Raw genomic sequence first — 25308 nt, 5'->3', positions numbered from 1 at the left:
ATTGCTAATGTAATTTCATAATTGTTAAATTAGTAGTTAATATATTAGTTAGGGTTAAGTTAACCTGATTTTTAACGAAAAGTTAATAAAACATACAAATAGTAAAAATTAAAAGTAAAAAGTTAACCTAATGAAATTAATATTTAAGATTGATATGAAAAAAAATATAAATATAAATTTGATAAAATGAATAAAAGAATTTAAAATATTTTAATAAAACAGACTTTTCAAAATAGATTCATTGTTTCTTTACTTATTATTTTTTTTCAATTGATTATTATTTTTTTTATTTCAAATTAATTAAAGTAAATTTTTAATTAAGTGATTACCGTTCTTACTATTAAGAAAGTAAATTATCTATTTAAAAACAAAACTTTTTAGATTATTTATAATAAATTCAATCATAGTATATTTTTAATTAAATTTTATTATGTATAATAATATATATTCTTTTAACTCGGTAAAAAGTTAGTTAATTAAAATACATTCTAGATTAATTATTCTTAGAATTTTTAACACTAATCAAAATACACTCTTAATTAGTAGCAAAAACTTATTCAATCATTCCTAACATTAATTAAAATCAAAGTATATTCTAAATCCAAATTGAAAACCATTATACTCATATTAAAACACATATTTAATTAGTTATTATGTAAAACCATTACTTTTTACATTATTCGGAGATAAAAAAAAAACATAGATAAATTAAAACCAAAACAATAATAAAAGAACAAACACATTATTTCTATCTAACCTCAAAATCCATAATAAAATTAAAGTGGAACTAATCCTAAAAGTTTAACCTTCTATGGATAGAGTGAAATACATAATGAATAATGAATGAAAGAAAAAGTAAGAAACGGATGGAAAGAATGTGATTAGGGATGGCATAAAAACTCGTACCTACATATATTCGTGGATAAAATTCACGACGGATAGTTGATACCTGCGGATATTTATTATCCGTAACCTGCGGGTAACAGATATTTTAATACCTGTTTATAAATGGGTTGGGTGCGGGTATTATACTATCTGTACCCGCGAATATCCGCTACCTACAAAAAAAAATTAATTTATATTTTATTAAGTTAAATTTAAATAAATTAACATTAATTTATATTTTAGAAGGTTAAATTTAATTAAAATTGAATTTTAATTTATATTTAATTTAATTTATATTAAATTTAAATTTTTTTTGTAATTCTATTTAAATTTTATTTTAATAATTTATAAAAATATAGTTTTTTTAAATATTTGCAGGTATCCGCGGGTTTTAAAATACCTATAAATATTTTTTAAGCGGGTATCCGTGCGAGTAGCGGGTCGGGTAACGAGTGGGTTTTTTTTTGTCGGGTCGGGTTGCGGGTAGACATTATCCGTGTCCGACCCAACCCGTTGCCATCCCTGGTGAAGGATAATATACCAACCACTACTAGTATAAATCGAATATTATCAATCACCTCTAGCTCTCACTAGTCTACTTGACTAATCAGTTTAACCACTCATATTATCCACCTTAGATAAACTGTCTACACCGTTTAACTCAATTGAGTTAAACAATACAAGTATTTGAATTGACTTCTGAATATCAACACAACAAGTTTTTTGAGTATAAGTACATACTCAAATAACTCTCAGAGAGAGAATAAATTCAATGCAACGAAATCTGAGAACTTGTAAAGTTCTTTCTCTTATAATGAAAGGCTTTAGACGATGTAAGCTTGGAACAACAAAGTAAATATTCAATGATAGCTCTCTTGTTCTTATATTATATTCTCCTTTTTTTTCTTCTCTTCTGCGAGTCCTTCTGCAAAGCATTATTCCTCTTCTACTTTCTTCACTTTTGACCATAGCTACTACTTCATTAATACCTGGAATTTTTTTTCCAAGGATCTAGACTCTCACTTGATCAAAATCAGATTTTAGCCCCACCAAGAAAGCATAGACTCTATCTTGCTCAATATACTCTTTGAGCATTGCAGAATCACCTATGCACTTGGCTTTGATGACCCTGTAATGGTCTAATTCCACCCATAGGGATTTGAGTTGATTGGCGTACTCTGTAATAATCTTGCTGCCCTGTTTTGCAACAACATTTTTCACCTTCACATCGTATATTTGAGCAACATCTTTAGCTCTGGAGTATGTCTACTCCATGGCATTCCAAATTTCCTTGGCAGAATTAAGAAACATGTGTATCAATGATTTTTGGGATCATGGAATTCCATAGTCATATCTTGATCATAGAATCCTCTTCATCCCATTTTGTAAATATGAGATCTTCTTCTTTAGGAGTATCTTCAGTCAAGTGGTTAGCTTTCCCTTTTCCTTTCAAATTTTTGTGAACAAGTTGGGCCCATTTCAAATAATTCTTCCCATTCAATCGGTAGGCAGGGTTGAGGTTCTACAATTGTTCCTGATTGCTTTGTGACCCAATATTCACCACTTCAGCAAGTTGGTCTGCCATGTCCACACAACCGTAAAGTAGTGAGAAGGGATTTTCTTGTTGTGATTGCAACTAAGAAAGAACATTACAAAACCACAACAACAATGAAGGTTGCACTATAAAAGCAATTGAAACTAAGAAAGAACATTACAAAACCACAACAACAATGAAGGTTGCACTATAAAAGCACAATAGCAATGAAGGTTGCACTACAAATACTACAGCGACAATGAAGGTTGGTGTCTAGGCTTTTGTGTGCGACAACAATGAAGGTTGTCGTCTAGGTTTTTGGTGTGCACAGTTAGAGGTGGCTCCCAGAATTTGAGAGCTCTGATGTCATCTCATAATTTAGGATATAATCTTATATTTTTAATATGCTGAGAATACAATATATATATATATATATATATATATATATATATATATATATATATAAAAGTCTGGAAAGCTATTTTAAGAAGTATAATAATAACTCTTAGACAATATGATCCCTATGATTTAGGGATATCCTCATTGTTCACAATAATTATAATATGTTAAATAAGGACAAAATATAACTAACAAAAAACAATGACTTTGACAGAAATAAAACATATTCTAACAAGGCTATATAAAGAAGTCTAGATGAAGAGAAGACAACAAGAATATATCTTTAAACCTTATGTTGAGCTTTCATCTTCTAAAGCTTTCTTTGTAAAAGAAAAAGTTTACACGTCTTCAAATTTCTTTGTATTGAAATTATCCTCTCTTCGAGAGCTTTGAATCTATACTTGTTTTTCAAAAACACCTTTGTTGTGTTAGTATATTCAGAAGTGAATCAAAACACTTGGTTGTTTAGTTTTGTTGAGCTAAACGGTCTAGTCAAAAAGACAAGAGTTGAACGTGGAGTGGATAAACTCATCTATCCAGATTGGATAATTTATAAACTAGGAGTGGTAGAACTCATTGTAATCTTTTAAACATTAGTAAATCCCTTAAGTATGTTTACGGGAGAACTGAACATAACTCTGTTGAAATGAACTAGTATAAAAATAAGCTTGTCTTGTTTGTTCTCTTTCCTTATCATTTTCCTAAACACTATTTAAAAAATTAAGTGTTTAATATTTATTACAAACAGTTTAACCCCTATAAAAATGCTTAAACACTTATTTGTGAAAAGTTTTAGAAGCTCTATTCAATCTCCTTTCTAGAGTTTTTTTCCCGTGTTTCAGATATAAGTTAATAGAACAGAAAAACTCCTTCAACTAAGCTATCATGTGTAGAGTTAAATTAAAAACTAAATGTTTGTACACTTTTTCCTCTGGAGTCATCCATAAGTAATATAATAAAGTTTACACCCACTCTTATGTGGTAAATCCATTTTATCTATAGTCTTGAGGTGGAATATCCGAGACACACATGAGGAGATTATCAAATATTTTTTAGTGGAAATTTGCCCTTCAATGTAAACCTTAAAAACTCGAGCAGCATTTCCTCTTGTAAAGAATAAGCGTGGTCTGGATAATTTTTTAAAACCTTAGATATTGTCATCAGATGCATTTGATATGATTTTGAGTTTTGCTTTCGAGCACAAAAGTGATCAACTAACTGCTGAGAGAAAAAAAGTTAACAACTTTCTGTCATATTCAAGTCCAAGAACCAAAAAAGAATCAATTTTTACTTTCATATATAATATGAGAAACAATTTTATCTCTTGAAGCTCGTCATGGTAGGAGGAACAATGGTAATGCTGAGATAATGGTTTCTTCATGTGTGAAGGAGCTTTCTTCATCTCAAATTGGCACAGAGCAATCAGAGTTAATGCTGAGATCCCTCAATGTCTGACTTAACTTCAGCGGTCTAGGAAGGCCCTTTAAGCTAGGAGATCTTTGTTGATTGGTAGAAGGCACAAGTGGTAACTTTTTCTTGCATGGTGAATAGCTATCAGAGTTCATGTCAAAATTCCCTCCTAACCTTGCTCTTGGGGAGCTTGTTGATCTTGCTTTTGCTTGAGTTGATTTTGTTGCAGCCATATATGTAGGAATTGCTGGTGAGCTTGGGAATGAGTGATCTTCTGCCTCTGAAGTCTGGCTCCTGTGAGGAAATGTGTTCCTTGAAGAAACTGCTGGAGAATCTAATCCTTCATACTGATTCTGTCTCTGAATATTTCTGAGTTTTAGTTCTCTCCTTCCACTTTCCTCCCCTGGTCTAGAGTGATGTGAGCTGAAAACTGAGACTAAATCTTCAAGTTCTTTACTCTTGGAAAGTTGTGTGTCTACCCACTGTTCCATCCAGTACCTCCATCTTCCATTTATTTTATCTCTTTCTGATTCAGCTGACTTCTGAAAGTGTTCTCTAAGTTAGTAGAATAAAAACAATAAGACCTGTTTAGTTTAAAGAAATGGTTTCTGTTTTCATTTTGAAGGATTTGTACAGAAAACAGCAAAAATAACAAGATTTTAATCATACTATTTCTTAAGGAAATTGTTGGAAATAGGAAACAAAATGAAAACATGTTTACCTTTCAATTATTATAAAAATACAATATGAAGATAGATCATGTTTTCTCAAACTATGGAAAAGACTGGTTTAAGAGCTTACTCTGTGGTTGAAGGAATATTCTTTTACTCTTTCTCTCTTAACAACTGCTTCTTTCTTGCTCATGCAAGAGGCATCTACCTCTTCCTTCAACAAAATGCTGTCATTCCACCTTCTCTCACTGTTTGAGTCCATCTGAAAAAATTGAAAGCCATATTTGAAATGTAAACAAGTGAGAAAAATATATCTGTAAGCTTTCATCCATAATAACATGGAGATTATTGCATTGAAAGCGAAATTTACTTTTGTGATGTGATGAGAACATAAGTAATAATCAACAGGAACATGTTATTCCTACCCTTATTATCTTGTCTCTTGAACCTTCCATATCTTCATGTTCACCACAATCCCATCTTCCTTCAACCATTTGGAGTCTCCTTGCAAAGACATGTGACTGGATACTCACTATGGACTCCAAGCACTTCAGAGTGCACAAAGCTTGGCGTCTCACAGCTCTTCCACGAATTATAGCTTGAAGCTTCACTATTCCCTTCAATGCTCTCAGAGCTTTCCTTGACTGCAACTCTCACCAATCAGTGAATTGTGTGTAAGAATCTACTAAGATGACTTCACTCACTTATTTTCATCTACAGTAACTTATGTTACAGTTCCCTTGATTCTTTCAGATTTTTCTTTTACCCTCTTTGGTGTTAACTTGTTAAATATGATTACAAGAATTTTACTCTATTTTCTGTTCAAAAGCTACCTATTTCTCAATTTGGGTAATCACTAATCGGTTAAATTTGTGAAATATGCTACACAAAAATGTAGTTTCTGTTCCCAAGTTACCTTGTTCTATTTTGGGAAATCACTAATTAGTTGAAGACTTCAAATGAATTAGTATTTACTAACTTGATAACTAAGTTTTAGTTCTGAACATATTTGTTTATCCTTGTTTACATTTGGTTTCTCAAACTTAACTGAACTAATAAAAGACCATTTAGCTGAGAAAAGTGAACAGGGTGTGGAAAAAGGATTTAAGCTTCATATATGTAAATGAGAGAGATTAGACAAACTCACTAGGAAACCTCTGAATGCTGTTTGAATTTTGATGGCTGAAGCTTCTTCCATCTTCCTCTGGCAGTGGTGTGTGGAATGAGGAGCATCATGTCTGGTTTTAACAGGTTGAAGCTGTTCCTGTTTTTCATTAAGTTGTTGATGAGCTGATTGGAGCCTGACAACCTCAACAGCAACCTGAGCAGCAGTGATAGCAGCTTCAGCAGCAGCAGCCGAAGCAATGGCCACTGTTAAAGCATGCTTGCTGTGTTCTTCTTCAGCTTGACTTAGTCTTGTTTGTTTTGAGGGTGGTGGTGCTGTAATTGAAGGCAACCTCTTGGTCTTAACCCTCCCAAATATCCAAACCCTTCTTTTTTCCTTCTGAAAAGAGGTTTGTCTCATGAGCAGCACAATCTTGGTTGAAGAGAATTATTAGTCAAAGGAGAAGATCATTTACCTTCGTTTGTGAGGTCTGTGATCCCCATAAAAAGAGCTTCTTAATCATGCTTAACCAACCCTTCTTTGCCATTTAACAACATCACATGGACCAACTCCAGTTTCTGTGATCTGAGAGAATGCTCAGAAGAATCCTCTCTTATACAGCATATGTTTTGGTTTTTGTTTATCTAATGGCCCCAGCTGAGCTGAACAAGTAGATGGATGAAACGTACAAATTGGTTTGTAAGTAGACAGTGAACTGATTTAAGTAATGGACTTGTTAAAACCTAAACATTACACTTGTCCCAAAAAGAAGGAACAATTTGCAGACTTTGTCATAGAAGGGGCAAATAGTCGTTACAAAGACCAAAACACGCACATTAATCAGAACTTTGCTTTCAGACTAATTTTCACTCTAATGCAAACAAAGTCAGCACAGTTAAAAAAAAAATGATGAATTTGATGCAGATATATAGTGAGATCCAACACCCACTACCTTCCTTACCCCATCTTGAAATTTCTTAGACTCTTTGAAAAGGGCTATAAAACAACAATAAACTCTTTTAAAAGTTCAAGAATCACCATTTAAGAGAACTAGAAGCTTGCAAAAAGCGCAGTGTTGTCACTAAAATCAGATGGTAAACCTTTGAAATCAGCAAAACATTCTTTATTACAGTATCAGATACCCAAGAATCAGGAACTTTGGATAGATATCGCAATGGGCACGGATATAACAAGATTTTTATGTGGGTGCAAGTATTAAGAGTTCGACTTTAAACCTAACTTATCCTTGTAAAAATGGTTTGTAACTTTATAAAATCGGTTTGAAAGATGAGATTTATATACCATTCATATATTATAAATTGATTTTACATGTAGTCTATGTGAGACTTCAAAAACCTCCAGTTTCATCATTTCCCATTTTTCTTCTTTCTCATGCATGATGAGCTTTCTCTATTCAAAGTGTGGACCCCCAAGAGGAAGTGTTCCACAGCAGAGAAACAGACCACTTTGCTTTCATTAAGAAAGCCAGTGATTAAATAATAATGAGCAGTTGCCCTCAGCCTTGTGGGCCTCATCCAAATTTTCCAACTGGCACATGTTCATATGCCTGTTCATTTGTAAAACAGGGAAATCGCCAAATTATACAACACTCATGTGGTGCAATGTGTTGGTTTATTAAAACAGTTATATCTTAGGAATTAAATATGCTTTACACACACACATTTATATGATTTATTTTATAATTAGGTATTTTTGTGTGTATTTGAAAGAGATTTTGAATTCAACATAAACCAAAAACATATTTCACTATTTAATGTAACAATGTTTTCCGATCGAACATTGTTTAATAAGAAATGACAAACATTGGAAGGAGCACCAACCCTTAATTATATTACTAGGATTGTGAAATTGGTGAAGGAGGGTTCAGGGTGGTCTATGCAAGGATAACAACTAGTATCTGTCTGTTGAAACATAGGCCCAAGAGTATGGCATTTCCTTCAAACACCTTTGATTTCATATGCCATTGCACCAAAAGTCAAATCTCCATTATGGATGAATGTGGAAACTCAGTGAAAACACTCTTGCTCAATTGTACTAATACTTCTCATCCTGCAAAGGTAGGCAGCAGTCAGATGGGTGCAGAGATATATGCACTAAACATTATTTATATGTCTTTTGATCAAAATAAGGATCTACGTAGTACTAAACTTAATATATATGGAGATGTTATCTGATCGATCAGTATACAGGATGATCGATCAGTATACAGGATGACATGCAGAATACACTTTCATGTAAGTCAGAATCTTTTCTATGTTAGTTTTTTGTTATTCAGGAATGTTTAAAAATGAGTTTACCTCTAAATTAAACTTCTATGTTTATAAGAATTTGACTAATTAATTTATTTCTTAATAATTATTAATACAAACCTTAAACACTTAACAGTAATTATTATGATATTAATTACATCTTAACTATGTTTAACGGTTGTCAGGACAAAGGTCGTGAAATGCTTTCTGGTACATCAACCCCGCTAGATCCTCTCTTCAGTTTGTCGGTATATCAGATCGGTCATATATAAATCCATAGTAAAAATATTTATTAAGATAAAGGAGTAGAGGAAAGTGTAAGGTGGAAGATGTGGGGTGAATGGAATAAAGAGAGTTGTAAAAGAGTGATAATATATCTCATCTTTTAATAAAGAGAGAAGTGAGGGAGTGGTCGGCTATTTGAAAACCAAAAGCACAGACTTTGTCACGCTTTAAAATGACTTCTCAGGATTGAATCCTTTGAATGAAAAAGATGTTTGTTTGGTTATTAATAGACTACTCGATCAAGGTTTGGTTAGTTTCTTGAATAAGGGCCTACAATCAATGATGCAATGAACGTTTTAGGGGAAACAATCTTGGACCAAAATTGCTCACTATTTATTATTGTACCAGTTTTTAGCCTATTCAATTCAATTATCCTCAACAGACAACTATCACCCATCAATAATTATGACAACGTAAGCTTCTCTCTCTCTAGTGTTTTTCTTTCTTTTCCATCCCAACATGGAAACCTAATCTTTCAACTCATATTCCTCTTCACATTTTACCTTATATATTCTAACAACAATCTATCTATCTATCTAGCCAAAACTTTATGTTCCGTTTTATTCCCAAAGAAACTTATTTAATCACAATTATAATATCATAACTTTATGTTCCATAAATGCTCACTACATTCACATTTTTCGAAATAATCTTAAATGTGTTCTGTAAAAATATTTCCGAAACACATGAGATATTTTTAGAAAAGAACTTTGAGGGGCTTCAATGAAAAATGAAATGGGTTAGTGATAAGAGTGGACTAAATAAATTTTACAGTTAAAAAATGTAATGAATCAAAAAGTACTTAGAATTAAGCGAACTGAAAATTAATTTAAACAAATAAAATTTAATTATTTTTTGTTTTATTAAACTATACTATATTAAACTTCATTAAATTACATTGAATTGTAATATAAACTCAACCATTATATATCTTAACCTACTTTTGAACTGCATTGTTTTTTAATTGAACTTTAATATTTTTAAACCGAATTGTTTGTAAAGTGTTTTTCAATTGTGTTGAATTTCTTAAAATAACTTTAAAAAAAAAAATTAACACCCAATGGTCATATTTGGATAAGAATTTGACCGAATTTCCATTGGGGTTGACCAGGACAAATTTGAATGAATTTCGATTAAGATGAGTCGATTCAAATCATGAAAATTTGGTTATGGCTCAATCGGTAAAATTTGATCGAATTTTAATCGGAACTGATTGAGTCAAATTCGTCTAAATTTTAGTTGGAGTTGACTTAACCAAATTCGGTCAAACTTTAGTCGAGACAAAGTGGGTCAAATTCAAACGAGTTTCAATTGGGATCGTTTAAGTCAAATTTGGTCGAATTTTGATCGGGATGACTCATTCGAATTTGATCAAATTTCGATCAATGCCAACTTTTATGAATTTGACTAAATTTTGATCGTGGTCCATTCTAGCCTGGTTCAACTTTCTTCAATCCGTCACGATCTTTTACTCAGATGAACCCGTTTTGATTTTTAATTCGGATTGACTTATTCTAACTTTGTATCCAAATCAACCTCTTTCAACCTCCGACTTATGTGTTTATATGCTATTATGCATTTCAACAACAAAGTAATTTTAAGTTAATAAAAATTTAACTGTATTACAACTTAAAATATTCAATTTGTTAAAACTAAAATATAAAATGATTAAGTTTAGTCTTTATCATAAATAATACAATATTTTTAATATAATATAATACAATTGTTAAATACAATATTTTTAATATAATATAATACGATTATTTAACAATTTAATTGAGTTTGATTAATTTTATCCATCCAAATAAATGAAATGGCAGTTTAGATACCTCTTTAAAGTGTTGGTTATCTAGCATAGCATGTGTACTATAAGTTATGCTAAATATTAGTGAATGTTTATATTCCTAACAATTTAGTAAACTTGTTTAAACTAAACTACGAATAAAAGAGTTTAAAAGACACAAAAACCAATAAAACTGTAAAAGTGGAACTACAACCTCAACTTTATTGGACCAAGTACTGCAGATGTTAGATACAACCCACCCACATTCATAACCATTTTTTCTACTACTCACAATTCCCTATATGAAAGACAAAGGTACATGAAAACATCACTAAGTTTATAAAATGTGTATTAAAATAATATGATCACATGGACAAATTTTGGAAGAGAGAAAAAAAATACACAAAAATGGCATCAATAGTACGACGAAACTCTCCATGTTTGAATTGTTAAACTTTTTCAAATTAAATCATTAAGAATAACATGAAATAACTATTATCTTAAAGAAAAGATGTTCATGGTAACATAATAGAGAATGTTAATTACAAATTTAACATTAACAGTGCATTTTATGTGTTATAATAAACTTTTTTGTTAATTTTTGATGAAGAAAGCAATAATAAAATTAAATTAGCAAAGTCTTAATTTACATAGTTGTAAAACAAAAACGATACAGAATTGATTGACGGACAGTCTTTCAACATCATTTTAACAAATTCATCCAGCAGTTCATAATTGGAGTCCGTTGTTATTAGAAAGTGGATTTTTAAGGTCTAATTCAACTTTACAAAACCAGTTTGTAAGGTGAGGTTTGCACCTCACTTATATATTATAAATTGGCCTTATCTCTCATGGATGTGGAATTCCAACAGTTGTCGTGACTTTAAGCCAATCAACTACCACAAATTCAATCACATTTGGAATGAAGTTGAAGTATTATTGTTACCATGTCACCACAAAAATATAACCTCCACCATTGATTTGGAACACAATCAACGATCTAGATCGAGCAAACCATTGATTTGCGTATACACCACTGAAGATTCTTTACACCTCAATCATCATCAACTAAAATTGATTTAGACTAAAATGTATCATTTTTTTATTTTCAGTAAAACTAGATTCCTTTTATTTGCGTATGTTCGTTCATGTGTTGACTCTGCTGCACTTGCGGAATCTACGTTATTATCATCAAAATCGGATCTTCTTTTGGTTCCTTGCGCTTGAAGCCACCAGCAACTACGTTCTGTTACTTACGTCGGTTGGTTAAGTTAGAAACAATCGTTTTCGTTTGTGTGAAGCTTGCCTTTGCTCGTTGAGCAAATCTACAAGTTGCTTGGAAAATGGAAACTGCAAATCTAGAAGCTACTTATACCCTTTGCAACTGATTTGTGTTCATTGCTTCATTGCTTCATTTTTCATCGACAAGTGTTTGTGTGTGTGAAATGGGTGGTCAAAGTTCTAAGGAGAATAGTTGGAGGCAGAGTTCATCGGTAGGGTCAAGTTGTTCTGCATCCTCTTGGAGTGCGTGCTTGGATCCGCTATCAGGTTATGCTTTTGATGATCCACAACCGTCTTATTCTTCTTTTGGCTGTGAAGCTTACGGTGGTGATACATTCATACGTTATGATACTGCAAAGCTAGAGAGGACAAACTCAACAATTGTTGATCGCTACAGTTCCATAGAACAGGCAACTTAATTTTTTTTACTCTTTTGTTTAGCCCTTAAGTAGTATTATAAATGTGGTGTGTGTTTTATTGAAAGTCTCACATCCACTAGAGATAAGACCAATTTATAATATATAAATAAATAAGGATACAACTTTATAGATTGATTTTGTGAAATTGAGTTAGATTTAAATTCACTTCTTAACATGTGTTTTAAGTTACAGATGATGTCAATTCTATATAAATTAAACTCATATTTAATTGGTATTGTGTTTTCTTCGTACTAGCAAAACCTATCACTTTCTTTATACAACTAGAAAAGAATCGGTGATTTGTGTCTGTTTTAATTCTAAACTTTTTTATCATCTGCAATACTTTTAGGTTACTGAGGCTCTTGAGCGGGCAGGGCTTGAGTCTTGTAATCTAATTGTTGGTATTGATTTCACCAAGAGTAATGAGTGGACAGGTAAGGCTTTATTTATGAATCGTTACTATAGTTAGAATTTATGCATGGTGTTGTAGTGTAATTTCATGAATTTGGTGTTAACATTTTAGGCAAGAAATCGTTCAATGGTCGGAGCTTGCATCATATTGGAAATCTTCTGAATCCTTATGAACAAGCAATATCAATTATTGGGAAAACCTTGGCTGCATTTGATGAGGATAACTTGATCCCCTGTTTTGGATTTGGAGATGGTATCTTATAATACAACATCACATTATGTATTCCATTATTTTGAAGCTAAGATATGGTTAAAAAAATTACTATGATATGATGGCAGCATCAACACACGATCAAGATATCTTCAGTTTCTACCCGGATGAAAGATCTTGCATTGGATTTGAAGAGGTGTTAAGTCGGTATAGGGAAATTGTTCCTCATCTTCGACTAGCAGGTATTTTATAACTGTTTTCTTGCTCTTAGAACAGTTTTCAACATAAAACTATGTTTTTGGGTTTTTATCATCTAACCCTGTATATGAGTCTTTATGTTTTTTTATATATATCACTTAATTTTTTCATTTCTGCTTAAGACTTTCAACTTATATGTAGATTTCACTGCTTACTCGAGTTTTGATATGAAATATAGAGTTAGTGATGCGTATCTTAATTTCAGGGCCTACTTCATTTGAACCAATAATTGAAATGGCCATGACAATTGTAGAGCAGAGTGGTGGCCAGTACCATGTTTTGGTGATAATCACAGATGGCCAGGTATTCTTGATAATATTTCTTTCATATGAAAGCAATTTTCGAGTACAGAATTGGATATTTGATTTCTTAGTTGAAGTTATAATGATTTTTCTACGAAGGGCAAAGAATAAATGATCTACAAATGTTTAATACAGGTAACAAAAAATGTTGGCAAACATGGGAAACTAAGTCCGCAGGAACAGAAGACTGTGGATGCCATTGTTGCAGCTAGGTGATTGTGGTGTAGTTTTTACTTGATAATGTTCCTTGGTTTGAAACTTCTTGTGCCTTATATATATATATATATGCTTTGCCACAGTAAATTTCCTCTTTCAATTATATTTGTTGGAGTTGGAGATGGACCATTTCACACGATGAAGGAATTTGATGACAATATCTCAGCTCATGTCTTCGGTAATTTTGAGGTAATCTATTCTAAGTGAAATTTCTAACATCATTTATGCGAAATAACTTTGAGTATAGTAGAAGTTGATGAAATGAATTACATATGATTTGTCCTTCTTCCTCTGTAGTTTGTGAACTTCACGGAGATTATGTCAAAGAACATCCCTCCTTCACGAAAAGAGGCTTCGTTTGCGCTTTCTGCGTTGATGGAAATTCCTTCTCAGTATAAGACAGCAATAGAGCTTAATCTACTTGGGTAATTATTTGGTTCCTTAATTCTGTTTATTTTCTGTTGAATGTTTTGTGATAATTTATACCTATTACTCTTTAGCAGTTGTCTTCAAGCCAGTGCTCCTCAAAGGGTTGCTCTCCCACTTCCCACATATACTTCTGTCCCATGTTTCACCTATGACAATCAGGTACTACTTTTCAACTACAATAATGTTATTTTCTTCAGGATATCTCTTGCTATATCCCTACGTTAACATCTGTGATTAATTTGGCCTTATGCAGCTTTGTCCCATTTGTCTCAGCAATGCGAAAGACATGGTCTTCGGATGTGGGCATCAGGTAAATAGAGATATCCCTGCATTTGTTCAGAAAACATCAAATAAAATGAATTTTATTTTACATATCTTGCTTTATTTTTTCTGCAGACGTGTTGTGAATGTGGACCAGATCTTGAGTCATGCCCCATGTGCAGGAGCCCCATTAACACCAGGATTAAGCTTTACTAATCATACGTTTATATATTCTTTTTTCTTTTCCTTTATGTTGTGACAATTGCAATTCTTTGCTTTTTTTTCTTCATCGGTTAAATTCGTAGAAGAATAGGATTTGATGTTGCATATGATTCCAGATATGAGACGGGGAACTTATGTTGTTATTGTACATATGTCTATTTGATTAATTCTTTTTCCTTTTCATATCTTAATGCTTATGAGTTTGACATTTGGGATCATCAAATTTTGATTTGGATCTAAATGTATGGTTTATTTTCTCATCAAGTGTTGGCTTTTAAATAGCAACAATAAATATGAGGACATGGATGAATCTTTCAAGTTCTGCTTAACTAAATTGCAAAATTAATGGATTGATGAAGAAGAAGAGATTGAGATATTGAGTTTAGGTGTTTGAATGGGAAGGTGTTTCTTGATACAAGTTCGACCAACTTTAAAAAAGAAAAGTTTAGGAGAGAATTAAGAGAGAATGATTAACATAATGAATTTAATAACTATATAATCTCTCTACTCATTCAAACCTAATTTTACAATGAATAGAGGGACTTATTTGCTTATTATTAAGATTGTCTTCGTTTTAAAGAATTGATCGGGAGAAAATAAGAGGATGAATTTAAGGAGATTTGAGAATGAATTGATTTTTATTTTCTTTAAATCTTTTCAATTGAACAAGGTTTAAGAGATATGAAGATGAGTGAGAATGGATTTAAAAATAAAGTTAATGTAAAATTTGATCCATGTAACAGATAAAAAAAATTGTTTAATTGATAAAAATTGAAAATTATAAAAAATGTCTCTAAATATAAAAATAATATAAAATGATAATTGTTAATGATATATAATTATAAAAATGTTTATAATGAGAAAAAAAATAAAAATTAATTTTTAAAATGTAAAAAAGGGTAATAATAACAATAATAATAATAATAATAATAATATTATTATTATTATTATTATGATTATGATTATTATTATTTTGTGAATTTGGTGGTTCATCTTGTGTATTATTACAAGGTAACAGAACATATTCTTTCCTTTCCTTTTTCTCATTTCAGCATACATAAGTGGTAGTAATACTATTGTTTCCTTACCCTCCAAACAAATAACTTTCATGCATTTTTGGGTCATCATGAAAGCCAAAATAAAAAAAAATAAAATAACCTTTTTAATAATACCATTTGGACTCACCTAGAAAGGTGGAAGAAATGAGGAAGCAACCTTTATACATTGGAACCAAATATCGAATACAACTTCTTGGAATCAAATACAACTGTTTTTAGAATCGAATACGCTCCTGAAATCAATTACATATTCATTAGAATTGAATACATGGTTTCTAAAATCGAATAAATCTTCATTGTATTTTGTTCGTGAATCGAAATTAAATACATGGTAATTTGAATCAATTCTAGCTACAAGGACTAATTAAACATTTTATTCTAAATCCTTGCAAATCTGAGCAAGATGTTGGTTGATGTTAAAGACTCAGTTTTAGAATTTAACTTTCCTTGTTTTATATGTCTTGTATTTATTAGGATTTTCTAAATCAAACACACAATTTATACTAAAAAGGATAAAATGAAAATTCAAGTGTTTTTTTTTATAGTTTTTAAATGGTTAGATTTTTTTTATATAATAGATTAAATTATTCAAGCATGATTTTTATAATAGAATAATCGATTATTTAGTAAAATAATCAATTAATCTAAATAATACTAATATAATAATCAATTAAGATATTGTTGAATATATTGAATTTGTTTTACTAAATTAATGAAAATGTGTTTGATCAATTAAAACATAAAATGATTAAGAGTTTGATTTAGCGCATTAAATGTGTTAAAAAATATTTTAAAAAAGTGGTTTGATAACTTTATAAGAAGATAGTTGTATATACCATTAAATCTCAATAACCATTCATTAAAACACATTAATAATATATATTTAAAATTTGAAATACTCATGTATTAAATTGAATGCATGTAAAGTCTTATCAAAGTCTTATCATATATTATAATTAATAACTCTTACTTCAGTGATATAATTTCCCATTACATAATTAATTATTATTATTCTCTAATTACTTTTCTATCTATTTCTCCACACATTAAATTTTTAAAGTCATTATTTCAAAATTATTTATTTTTAAAAGTTTTATTATTTTAAGTTAATGTTCATACACAGTTTTATTATTTCAACGTTATCTTTCATATACAGGCAAAATATTTGTTTATGTTATTTATAATAACAAAAAAATTAACATCAGGAATAAATAAGAATAATATTAATTATATATTGATGTTAATATTTATTTTACATTTATAATAAAATTCTCATGCAATCCTCTAAAGACCAATGAAAAAGAAGAAAACAAAATAGCCTAATAAACAAAAAATTGTATAGCTTAAGTAACTTTTTAAGTTTTTCAGAAAACAATTTTGAAAAAGTGTCATTTGTTTGAACGAAAATAAAATTAAAAAAACATAGTTTTGATATTTATTCATGAATGAAAATCTTAAGTTTAAGTGAAAATATAAAAAATCAATTTATAAAACTAGTGCAGTTTACAATTCAATTAGTATAGTTTAGTTCAATTTATATTGTAGTTTAGTAAAATTTAGTATAGTTCAGTTTAGTTAGTAGTTCAATTCAATTTATATTGTAGTTTAGTACAATTTAGTACAGTATAGTTCAATTCAGTTTGATAAAACAAAAAACAGTTCAGTTCAGTTTCTCTGAACTATTTTAGCAGTGCAGTTCCATTTGCCCATCCCTAATAAAAATGTATTAGGGGTTAAAGGTGAGTGTTAAATTTCTACCTCTTTGAGTGTTGAATTAAAATCTCTCTTCACGTAGTTTGATTTGATTATATGTAATGATTACTTTATAATTTATTTGCTTATTATATGTTTTGTTAGTTATTTAAATTATTTTTGGATGTAGAATGTTTTGGTAATTTATATTATATTTTATCAAATTTATGATGATAGATTTATTTGTATAATTATAAAAAATATTTTTCTTAATGAATAGGATTTCACATTGTGAGAACTTAAATTGTGAGAATAATAAAGTTTGTTACCAACCTAGTTATGGATGGAAGTCGGAAGAACACACTTCATTTTAGTGAAGATTATAAAAAAGGGGTTGTTAAGTTCTTCCAATATACTAAAGAACACGCAAGACCTCGAGACATGTTATTGTCTTTGTGTTCGTTGTTTGGACTAGATATGTCAAAATTTGAGCATAATACATGATCACCTATTCGTCTACAATATAGTCAAGTTATATGATTTGGACTTAACATGGAGAAGTATTAGACAATCCTATAAGTCACGAGCAGGAGTCATTTAATGTTTGAAAGTGCATTTATAGACATCATTTGATGTTGGAATTGGGCATTTTAGATGTTAATTGACGTCAGAAATTGGTCATTTCTGACACCAAATCAGTCAAATGACGTCTAAAAATGTATTTTTTTGACATCGTCCCTCCTTTGTTTTTTATTAAATAATTCATTTTTTTACAGTTTTTACCAAACTTGAAAAGCAGAAAACCAACAAATGTAGTACAATTTTGGCATTTCATATACCCAAAACTCATTTTCAAATTTGTATGAACTAATCAAAATTATAAACTATCACAAGTAAAAACCTGAAAAACAGAAAAATCATAGGAATGTGGCTAGCAAAGACTTGTATGCACCATCACCCATAGAATGAAGAAAGAGTTGTCATTTTGGCAGTCCTTACTATGTATGTTAGTAGTTATGTTATAGTAGTAGTGAATAGTGATATAGTGAGTAGCGTATACTAACTATTTACTTGTGATTTTTAGTTTGATGGCTATATTTATTATTTTTGGTTGAAATTTTTCTTTGATATTCCTTAGAATCCCTATCTTATGGAAAAAAACACTAAGAGGCCTTGTTTTGGGTCCGTCTGAAGTTTAGAAATTATTTGGAAAGTCAATTGTTGTATATCTTTAAACGACCATAACTTTTGTTCCGATTAGCAAATTTGACATTATTATATATTGATTTGGGGTAGAAAAAATATTTCCAACGATGACGGCCCTAGATTTTCAGAAAAAGACCATTTTCTATTTTTTGTCAATTTATTTTGTTTTTTTCAAATTTTAGATCAAAATTCAAAGTCTAAGTATGTGAAATATTTTTGCAAAGTTTGAAAAAAAGAAATTTCACATACTTAGACTTTGAATTTTGTTATAAATTTTTTTATGGAGGCTTCTCATGATCTTTTGGTGCTTTGAGTAGATTTTTAAGTCATTTGGATTTCTTTTGAATATATTATTAGTTTTACCCTAAGTTTGGATGTATACGGGATATGAACGACAGACAAGTTCAAATATCCAACAAGTTTAAACAATTTATAATCCATAAAAAAACGAAAACAAAAATGAAAGTTCATCAAAATCCCAAATAGAAACTAACCTTCTTGAAGATAGGTTTGCCATAGAAATAAAGTGTTGTCGCTAGTGAGGAAGAAATGAAAATGTGCCTATAATCCAAAGAGTATCTGTGCACGAAACCAATCAATCAAGACAAAATAAAATTATACCTAAAGTAGTTAATCAACGTTCGTTTGTATAAAATGAAAGAAAAATTACATATGTTGATTGTCGAAAGCTTTGTCTGAGAAGGGTTTGAGCAAAGAAGAAGGTTTCATGCAAAGATAAAGTGAATAAATTTTTACCCTCCCAATCAAATTTTGAATGAATTCACTAATAGATCTGAAAAGTTATATTCTGACATCTTATAACTCTTTGACGTCTAAAACTAGGGCATTCTATGTTATACGTGGGTAAATTTTCACCTTTGTGCCAAACATTTTTATCAAATTTTCCCAATATGATGTCGAAAATTGAGAATTTTGACGTCTAATGACCATATGACGTCAGAAAAGTATAAATTCTGATGTCAAAATTGAACATTTTTTTATTTACAAAAATGTCACTTATAATTTTTTAAGTTGATTTTTTCATATTATAACGTTGAACATGAAACACTAAAGGCTTACTTTGCACTAGTGTTATCCTCGTTCTTGTGCACTAGAAAACTGAGCTTTTACTGTACTTGGTGACTGTGAGGTCGAGCTTCTACTGTGCTCCATTATTAAAGTGTCGAGCTTCTACTGTACTCGAACACTAAAGAGCCGAGTTGTTCTTATCCTACTGAAATCTTCTTATGCTTACTGAAGCACTCTTGTACTCGACACTAAAACACCGAGCTGATATTGTACTCGGGCACTAAATTGCCAACTTTACTCTTTTACCAAATATCATCATGTCAAGTTGTTTGTTTTTGTTTTTTTTATACTCAGATGAAGGTGAACGTTGAGTTCCTTTGAACTTAGCATTGATATGTTGTTTTACTTTCTTAGTACTTAAGCACCGTAATTCCTAGCTTCTTTGGTTTTGAACATTAAAATGTTGTGTTTCTCTTATATTCTAGTACATGTCGAATTTGCCTTTTTGTACTCTACATTGTAATGTCGAGTTTCTTTTGTCCAACTACTTTTATACTTGGCAATGGAACGTTGAATTGTTCTTGCTCGTATAATCTAGTGTTGGAACCCTAAACTGCTTCTATATTTGGTCACTTAAACGTCGAGCTGTTTCTGTATTCGAACAATGTAACGCCGAATTGCTCTTACTCTTTAGTCGATTAAGATTGTTGGCAATGGTGACAATAATAACTCTTGGATGATATTTCTCATGGTTATGAAAATGGTTAGCACAACTCGTGCATAACTTCATGGATCCTTATATGTTGATAATTTTTTTTAACAATTTTTTAACAAGAAGACATATGTTATCACTTTATTGATCTATTTGAATTTATGTTTAAAAAATATTTGAAACGAACCATCACAAGCTGCCACGTATGCGTTATCAAAAAATTATTAAAAAAATGTTGTTAAAAAAACTTTTTCCTAACTTCTTTATTATGGTTATGCTTATGGTGACAGCCCTTCTCAGTGTGATCTTTCTTCGACTTCCAAAACTCTATAGCGGTTTAGTATGTTGATTTGAACATTTTAAATATCTAAGATCATTTTTTTTGGGGGTGGATGTGCCAGACTATGTTATTCGAAGAGTTCAACATTGGCTTCCTGCGTTGTTATTCTCGAAAAAACATAAATGAAATCAATTGTAACAATTGTGGTAGAAACAAATATTAATAGCTTTTTTTAATACGATTACTATTTTTGATAAGAAAAATGAATTTTAATTAACAATTTAACTTAAAAATAATAATTTATTAATTTGTTCTTTTACTTTTCCCTATAATAATCATCCACATCTAATTCATTTACAAAATGGAATTGTATAAATTAGTTAAAATATGATTATATTAGATATACTCTATTATGTACAAACTATTAAAAGAAATGTACAACAAAGAAAAAAAAACATAGCCATGTGGAAAGTAAAATAATTCATGTGCATTTAAAATATTATTCAGCATTTTATATTATATTATATTTTATATATATAGACAGAACATAAATTATGAGTTTATAAAACATATGATGTAATAATAATAAGAAAATGAGAAGAAATATTAAATATTTAATATATGCATATATAACGAAATCTTACGAAACAAAATTAGTTAGATTTTGATGTAAAATGCTAGGAATTTGCGAATGTAAAGAGGAGAGTACGGTAATATAAATCAAGACGCCGACGCAACGTGTGCTATAAATTACCCCAACCACGTGGTGCTTAAATTGTACTTGAACAATCACTGTCTTGGTAACTTTGTTCGTTGGTTGCGTTTTCTCTTCCTAAATTGTTGCGAACAAAACCCATTTTTAACTTTTCATAGGTTTTGTGGGAAATGGGTAAATGGGACAACCGTCAATCGCGAAGGTTCTTCCGCCACCGAAGGTCTCCGGTGCGTCCTCCGAAATTCTACGACATCAATGCTTCTCTTCCTGGTACTTTTAAAATTCTTTGTTTACCTTTCATTTGCTTATCATTGTCTTTTGTTTCGCTTTCCTTTTTCTTGAAAACAAAATTGGACTTTGGCATTGCACTGTTTGTGTAGGGGAGGGATGTTTTGTTGAATTTGAGGAGGAACTATAATCCCTATGTTGTCATGCGCTTAAGATATTGTAATTGAACATTTAAGTTACTGATAAATCTTTGGAATGGAGATATTTCGTACTGAGATGAGTACTAACTTTGCTTGGAGGGAAGATGAGTGCTAGTATAACAAAATCTTTCATTCTAAAATTTTCTTAAAAACTACAAATTCATGAATCGGATATTCCGTCTATTGTTGGTGGTTACAATTTATTGAAAACATTCAAAGAAGGAGTGATGTTCGTTATACAAGAACCGATATTCTTTAAGTATTAAAGTTCACAAAAATTTTTATAAATGTCCGACAAATTATAAATAGTCTATTTAGAATATGCTGTAGTTAGCATTTCACATGGACTGTCATTATTATTATTATTATTATTATTATTATTTATCTGTGTCTGGGAATCCTCAGTGGCGAAGTTGTGAGATTAACTCTTGGATGAGTGATGGATGGGAAATCCCAACATAGAGTGGCAAACTTGAGAATCCAAACACTTGATATTAATCTTTGCGAGTAAAGTTTGCCTAGGTTTTTTGTCACTTTTATGATGACCAGGCACCAAGTGTTGTTAAATAGCTATAGTGGTTGGCCAAATTCTGATGGGTCCTAAAGGTTTATGTTAGAAAAATAAAATATAAAGCAGTTATATTTTATGTGTGAAGTTATTGCTTCATGTATCAGTTATTATAAGTTATCTATAAGTTATCTTATTTTTGTATGCAATTTCTTGAGTCTAACAAATCCGACCTACTGGATGCCTTTGATGAAGATGGACTCAAGAGTCAAAGGATTGTAGAAGAAACATGTGACAGAGATGAATGATGAGATGTCGGGACCCAATTATGATAATGGGAAACACATGCAAAAAATGGGGAATGCCACCCCGGGACATTCACAAAGATTTTGGGGAAATGAGAGAAAAACTTGATATGTTGGATACCATTCTACCACTTGCAATATTTGGTTAAGCAACAAGAGATAGACAATGGAGGATACTTTGTAGGAAGTTTTGCATTGTTAGAACTACTAATCAAAATAAACCATCGACATTACAATGTTCATTCTTCAAACATTGAAGATGAGGTTTCAATGGAGTTTTAGAAGGCCCTTGAGAATGTTGAATGGCCGAACATTGATGGAAGGGACCCTATTGGTGGATTGCTAAGGCTGAGAAGGTTTATGAGATTCAAAGAAGCCTTCATCCTTATGGAAGGGGTTCTTGTTCATGAGTGTTGAAACAATTAGTGACAAAACAGGTCACGAAGGATGATACTACTCTACTACCACGCTGAGAAGAGAGAAACCAAGAAGGAATATAATGAATTTCGTTTGTTTGGTGCACACAAGTATTCTTATTTATAATGAAAACGATATACAATAATAAGGAACAAACTCAATATCTAATATTGAGAAACATTTGGTGATATATTTCCCTTTCAAATCATATCATATCTCCTTATTTATTAATGTAATCAAATCCTACCTCTAACTTAATCAACTCATATATCTAATTCTCTTCCTCAAGTTGGAGTATATGTATCATATGATAAAACTTGTTACAATTGTCATGAACACAAGACCCTTAAGTTGGTTGTCAAAGATGACAAAGTGAATGATGACAAAGCTAGTAGATATTTCTCGAATATGACTTTCTCTTTGTCAAAATGACAATGAAATTCAATATGCTTAGTCCTTTCAAGTCATATCTTTAACATTATCCCTTAAGTTGGACATAGGTATTATATGACTCAAGCTTTTAGTGCAAGACGAGTCTTGGAAAGCAAAAATAGGCCGTTGACACTACAGTTTCTAGAAAGTAAAAAGTGCTTAAAGAATGCAACGATTGCTAGCAAGCAAAATGATCAGAGGACAAAATAACTACAGGAAAGCAAAAATGATAAGAGGAAACAATAGCTACTAGAAAGCAAAACTGCATAAAAGACACAATAGCTACTAGAAAGCATAAATGCTTAGAAGACACATTAGCTACTAGAAAGCAAAAATGCTTAGAAGACATGATGTCTGCTGGAAAGCAAAAATGATTGGAGAACGTGATGGTTGCCGAAAAACATAAATGCTCAAAGGACATGAACTTTCAATTTCCAATTTAAATCCCACCTATGATAATGGTACAACAGAATCATGCGGACCATCGTTTTTTTTAATTGTCTATTGCATCTCCTATTCACCTTCTTGGGTGAATGGATTGAGTTCAAATAAAATCCAACCTAATTAAAAGTTCACCTTGTTATGTGTGTTAGTCGCTGCACCACCCAATTAAAAATTAATGCAATTAAACTTACATTTTTAACTTAAAAACATATATCTTCTCTTCACATAACTTTTAAATCTCAAATGTACTCCATTTACATTCATATTCTAGAGGACATACATGTCAAACTAAGTACTCAAATGGCAAACCTTTGAAGCTACGCACGCTAATCTCCACAAGATTCCCACTAGATTGTTGGAGTCTTTTTCCCAATTGCCAAGGAATTACCGAACAACTTTTCTTGGTTCTTTAAATCATCAAATTGCAAATGAATAAAGTGTTGCACCCTATGGTCAGCCACCATCTTTTGTATACATTGTAGTCGGACAATTTTAACTTTTGTGTCAACTTTAAAATGAGGAGAAATGCAATTCAGGACATAGCCCTCAACATGCAAAGGCCTCTGGAGCTAGATTTCCCACCTTTAATTGATAATATTACATGGATCGTAACTAAAAGTAGAAGAATAATAATTTGAATTAGTGCTCAGTTTCAGTTTATTCTAAGAAGTCACATCTAAAGATGAAAATTCAATTTGTAGAGTTGTATTTTTGTAACCATTAAACTTTGGAGCAGTGTTCATATCAATTATTAAAAAATTTTATTGTAATGGAAGAACCCACAAAAAGGAAGATAAAAGAAACAAAAGAAAATTTATAGTTTGATGATAGCAAAAAATTGATGTCTTTATTTGCATTTGTTGTTGCCTTCCTTTTAGCTGTGAGCATGCATTGTGACTAGAAAATAAGAGGCTTTATGAATTACCAAACATAATTTTGTTGGCTGTTGAAGAGGCATTACGTGTGAATTATCCTTAGTAGGACTACTCCTTTAAAACATTATTGATATTTTACATGTCTGAGTTATGGAAAATATTCTATGGCATCTAACCTAGCTAAAATTAAATATTCAGTGTAATTGAGTTGGTTAGAGTCAATGTAGTATGCTTGTCTGTTTTTTTACCTTCTTCATTGATCCTCTTTATTGGAATTTTGTGACTCAAATAGCATTTGGTTGAAAGAATCAAAACTGTTAAATAAAAATATATTCATATTCTATTTTTTAGGAGGATTTTAAGCATTATTTAAATTAATTAGTTTAACATATATTTTTTAAAAGTCAGTTACAAATTATGTAGTATAAATATTTATGCTTATGCTCAATAAAAGATATCAGTTTTCCTTTTATTCTTTTGTCTCTTATACGTTAAAACCAACAATTGGTATCAGAGCAAAAAGGATCTTACGGGATCTGTGATATAACCCATAAACACCTACAACCACAATATAGCCACCACACATAAAATGGAATCTCAAACCTCGTTTGCTACAGTTTCTATACCTGTATTTGATGGACAAAACTATCAAATGTGGGCTGTCAAAATGGAAGCATATCTAGATGCTAACGATGTATGGGAAGCGGTAGAACAAGANTANGAAGTGGCTCCCTTGCCAGATAATCCTACGATTGCTCAAATGAAAAATCATAAAGAAAGCAGGCTTCGAAAGTCCAAAGCCAAATCAATTTTGTTCACAGNTGTATCTCTAGTCATTTTCAACAGAATAATGAC

At 30.8% G+C, this 25308-nt stretch overlaps 3 protein-coding genes across 5 annotated transcripts in view; 2 read left to right on the top strand and 1 right to left on the bottom strand.

The window, feature by feature from the left end:
- Positions 1 to 3987: 3987 nt before the first annotated feature.
- On the bottom strand, positions 3988 to 7416 carry LOC106760971 (protein IQ-DOMAIN 14). Of its 2 annotated transcripts, none has more exons than XM_022781263.1 (5): positions 6480 to 7416; positions 6047 to 6403; positions 5325 to 5543; positions 5030 to 5161; positions 3988 to 4767 (listed from the first exon to the last, which is right to left on the bottom strand). In XM_022781263.1, exons 1-5 carry the CDS (start codon positions 6549 to 6551, stop codon positions 4222 to 4224), a joined length of 1326 nt encoding a protein of 441 aa, XP_022636984.1. In that variant the 5' UTR covers positions 6552 to 7416; the 3' UTR covers positions 3988 to 4221. The 2 variants fall into 2 exon arrangements, with proteins under 2 accessions (XP_022636984.1, XP_014499915.1); XM_014644429.2 differs by having other exon boundaries at positions 3989 to 4770; positions 6480 to 7409.
- A 4039-nt stretch (positions 7417 to 11455) lies between these two features.
- LOC106761382 (E3 ubiquitin-protein ligase RGLG2) lies at positions 11456 to 14535 on the top strand. 2 transcript variants are annotated; one of them, XM_014644932.2, is made up of 11 exons: positions 11456 to 12033; positions 12392 to 12476; positions 12566 to 12706; positions 12793 to 12906; positions 13128 to 13225; positions 13360 to 13436; positions 13524 to 13629; positions 13738 to 13865; positions 13941 to 14028; positions 14123 to 14179; positions 14266 to 14535. In XM_014644932.2, exons 1-11 carry the CDS (start codon positions 11788 to 11790, stop codon positions 14344 to 14346), a joined length of 1221 nt encoding a protein of 406 aa, XP_014500418.1. In that variant the 5' UTR covers positions 11456 to 11787; the 3' UTR covers positions 14347 to 14535. The 2 variants fall into 2 exon arrangements, with proteins under 2 accessions (XP_014500418.1, XP_014500419.1); XM_014644933.2 differs by having other exon boundaries at positions 11458 to 12033; positions 13944 to 14028.
- Positions 14536 to 21048: 6513 nt separating this feature from the next.
- Positions 21049 to 25308, top strand: part of LOC106761253 — an 8036-nt gene continuing 3776 nt past the window's right edge. Inside the window, exons 1-2 of the mRNA XM_014644783.2 lie at positions 21049 to 21095; positions 21203 to 21314. Coding sequence (XP_014500269.1) covers positions 21215 to 21314 — 100 coding nt within the window. The 5' untranslated portion in view covers positions 21049 to 21095; positions 21203 to 21214. The remainder of the gene's footprint in view (positions 21096 to 21202; positions 21315 to 25308) is intronic.

The sequence above is a fragment of the Vigna radiata genome, chromosome 5 (genome assembly GCF_000741045.1).
Source record: "Vigna radiata var. radiata cultivar VC1973A chromosome 5, Vradiata_ver6, whole genome shotgun sequence".
Taxonomy (NCBI): domain Eukaryota; kingdom Viridiplantae; phylum Streptophyta; class Magnoliopsida; order Fabales; family Fabaceae; genus Vigna; species Vigna radiata.
Note: the sequence above shows the minus strand (reverse complement) of the source record. Positions and strands in the feature narration are given on the sequence as shown.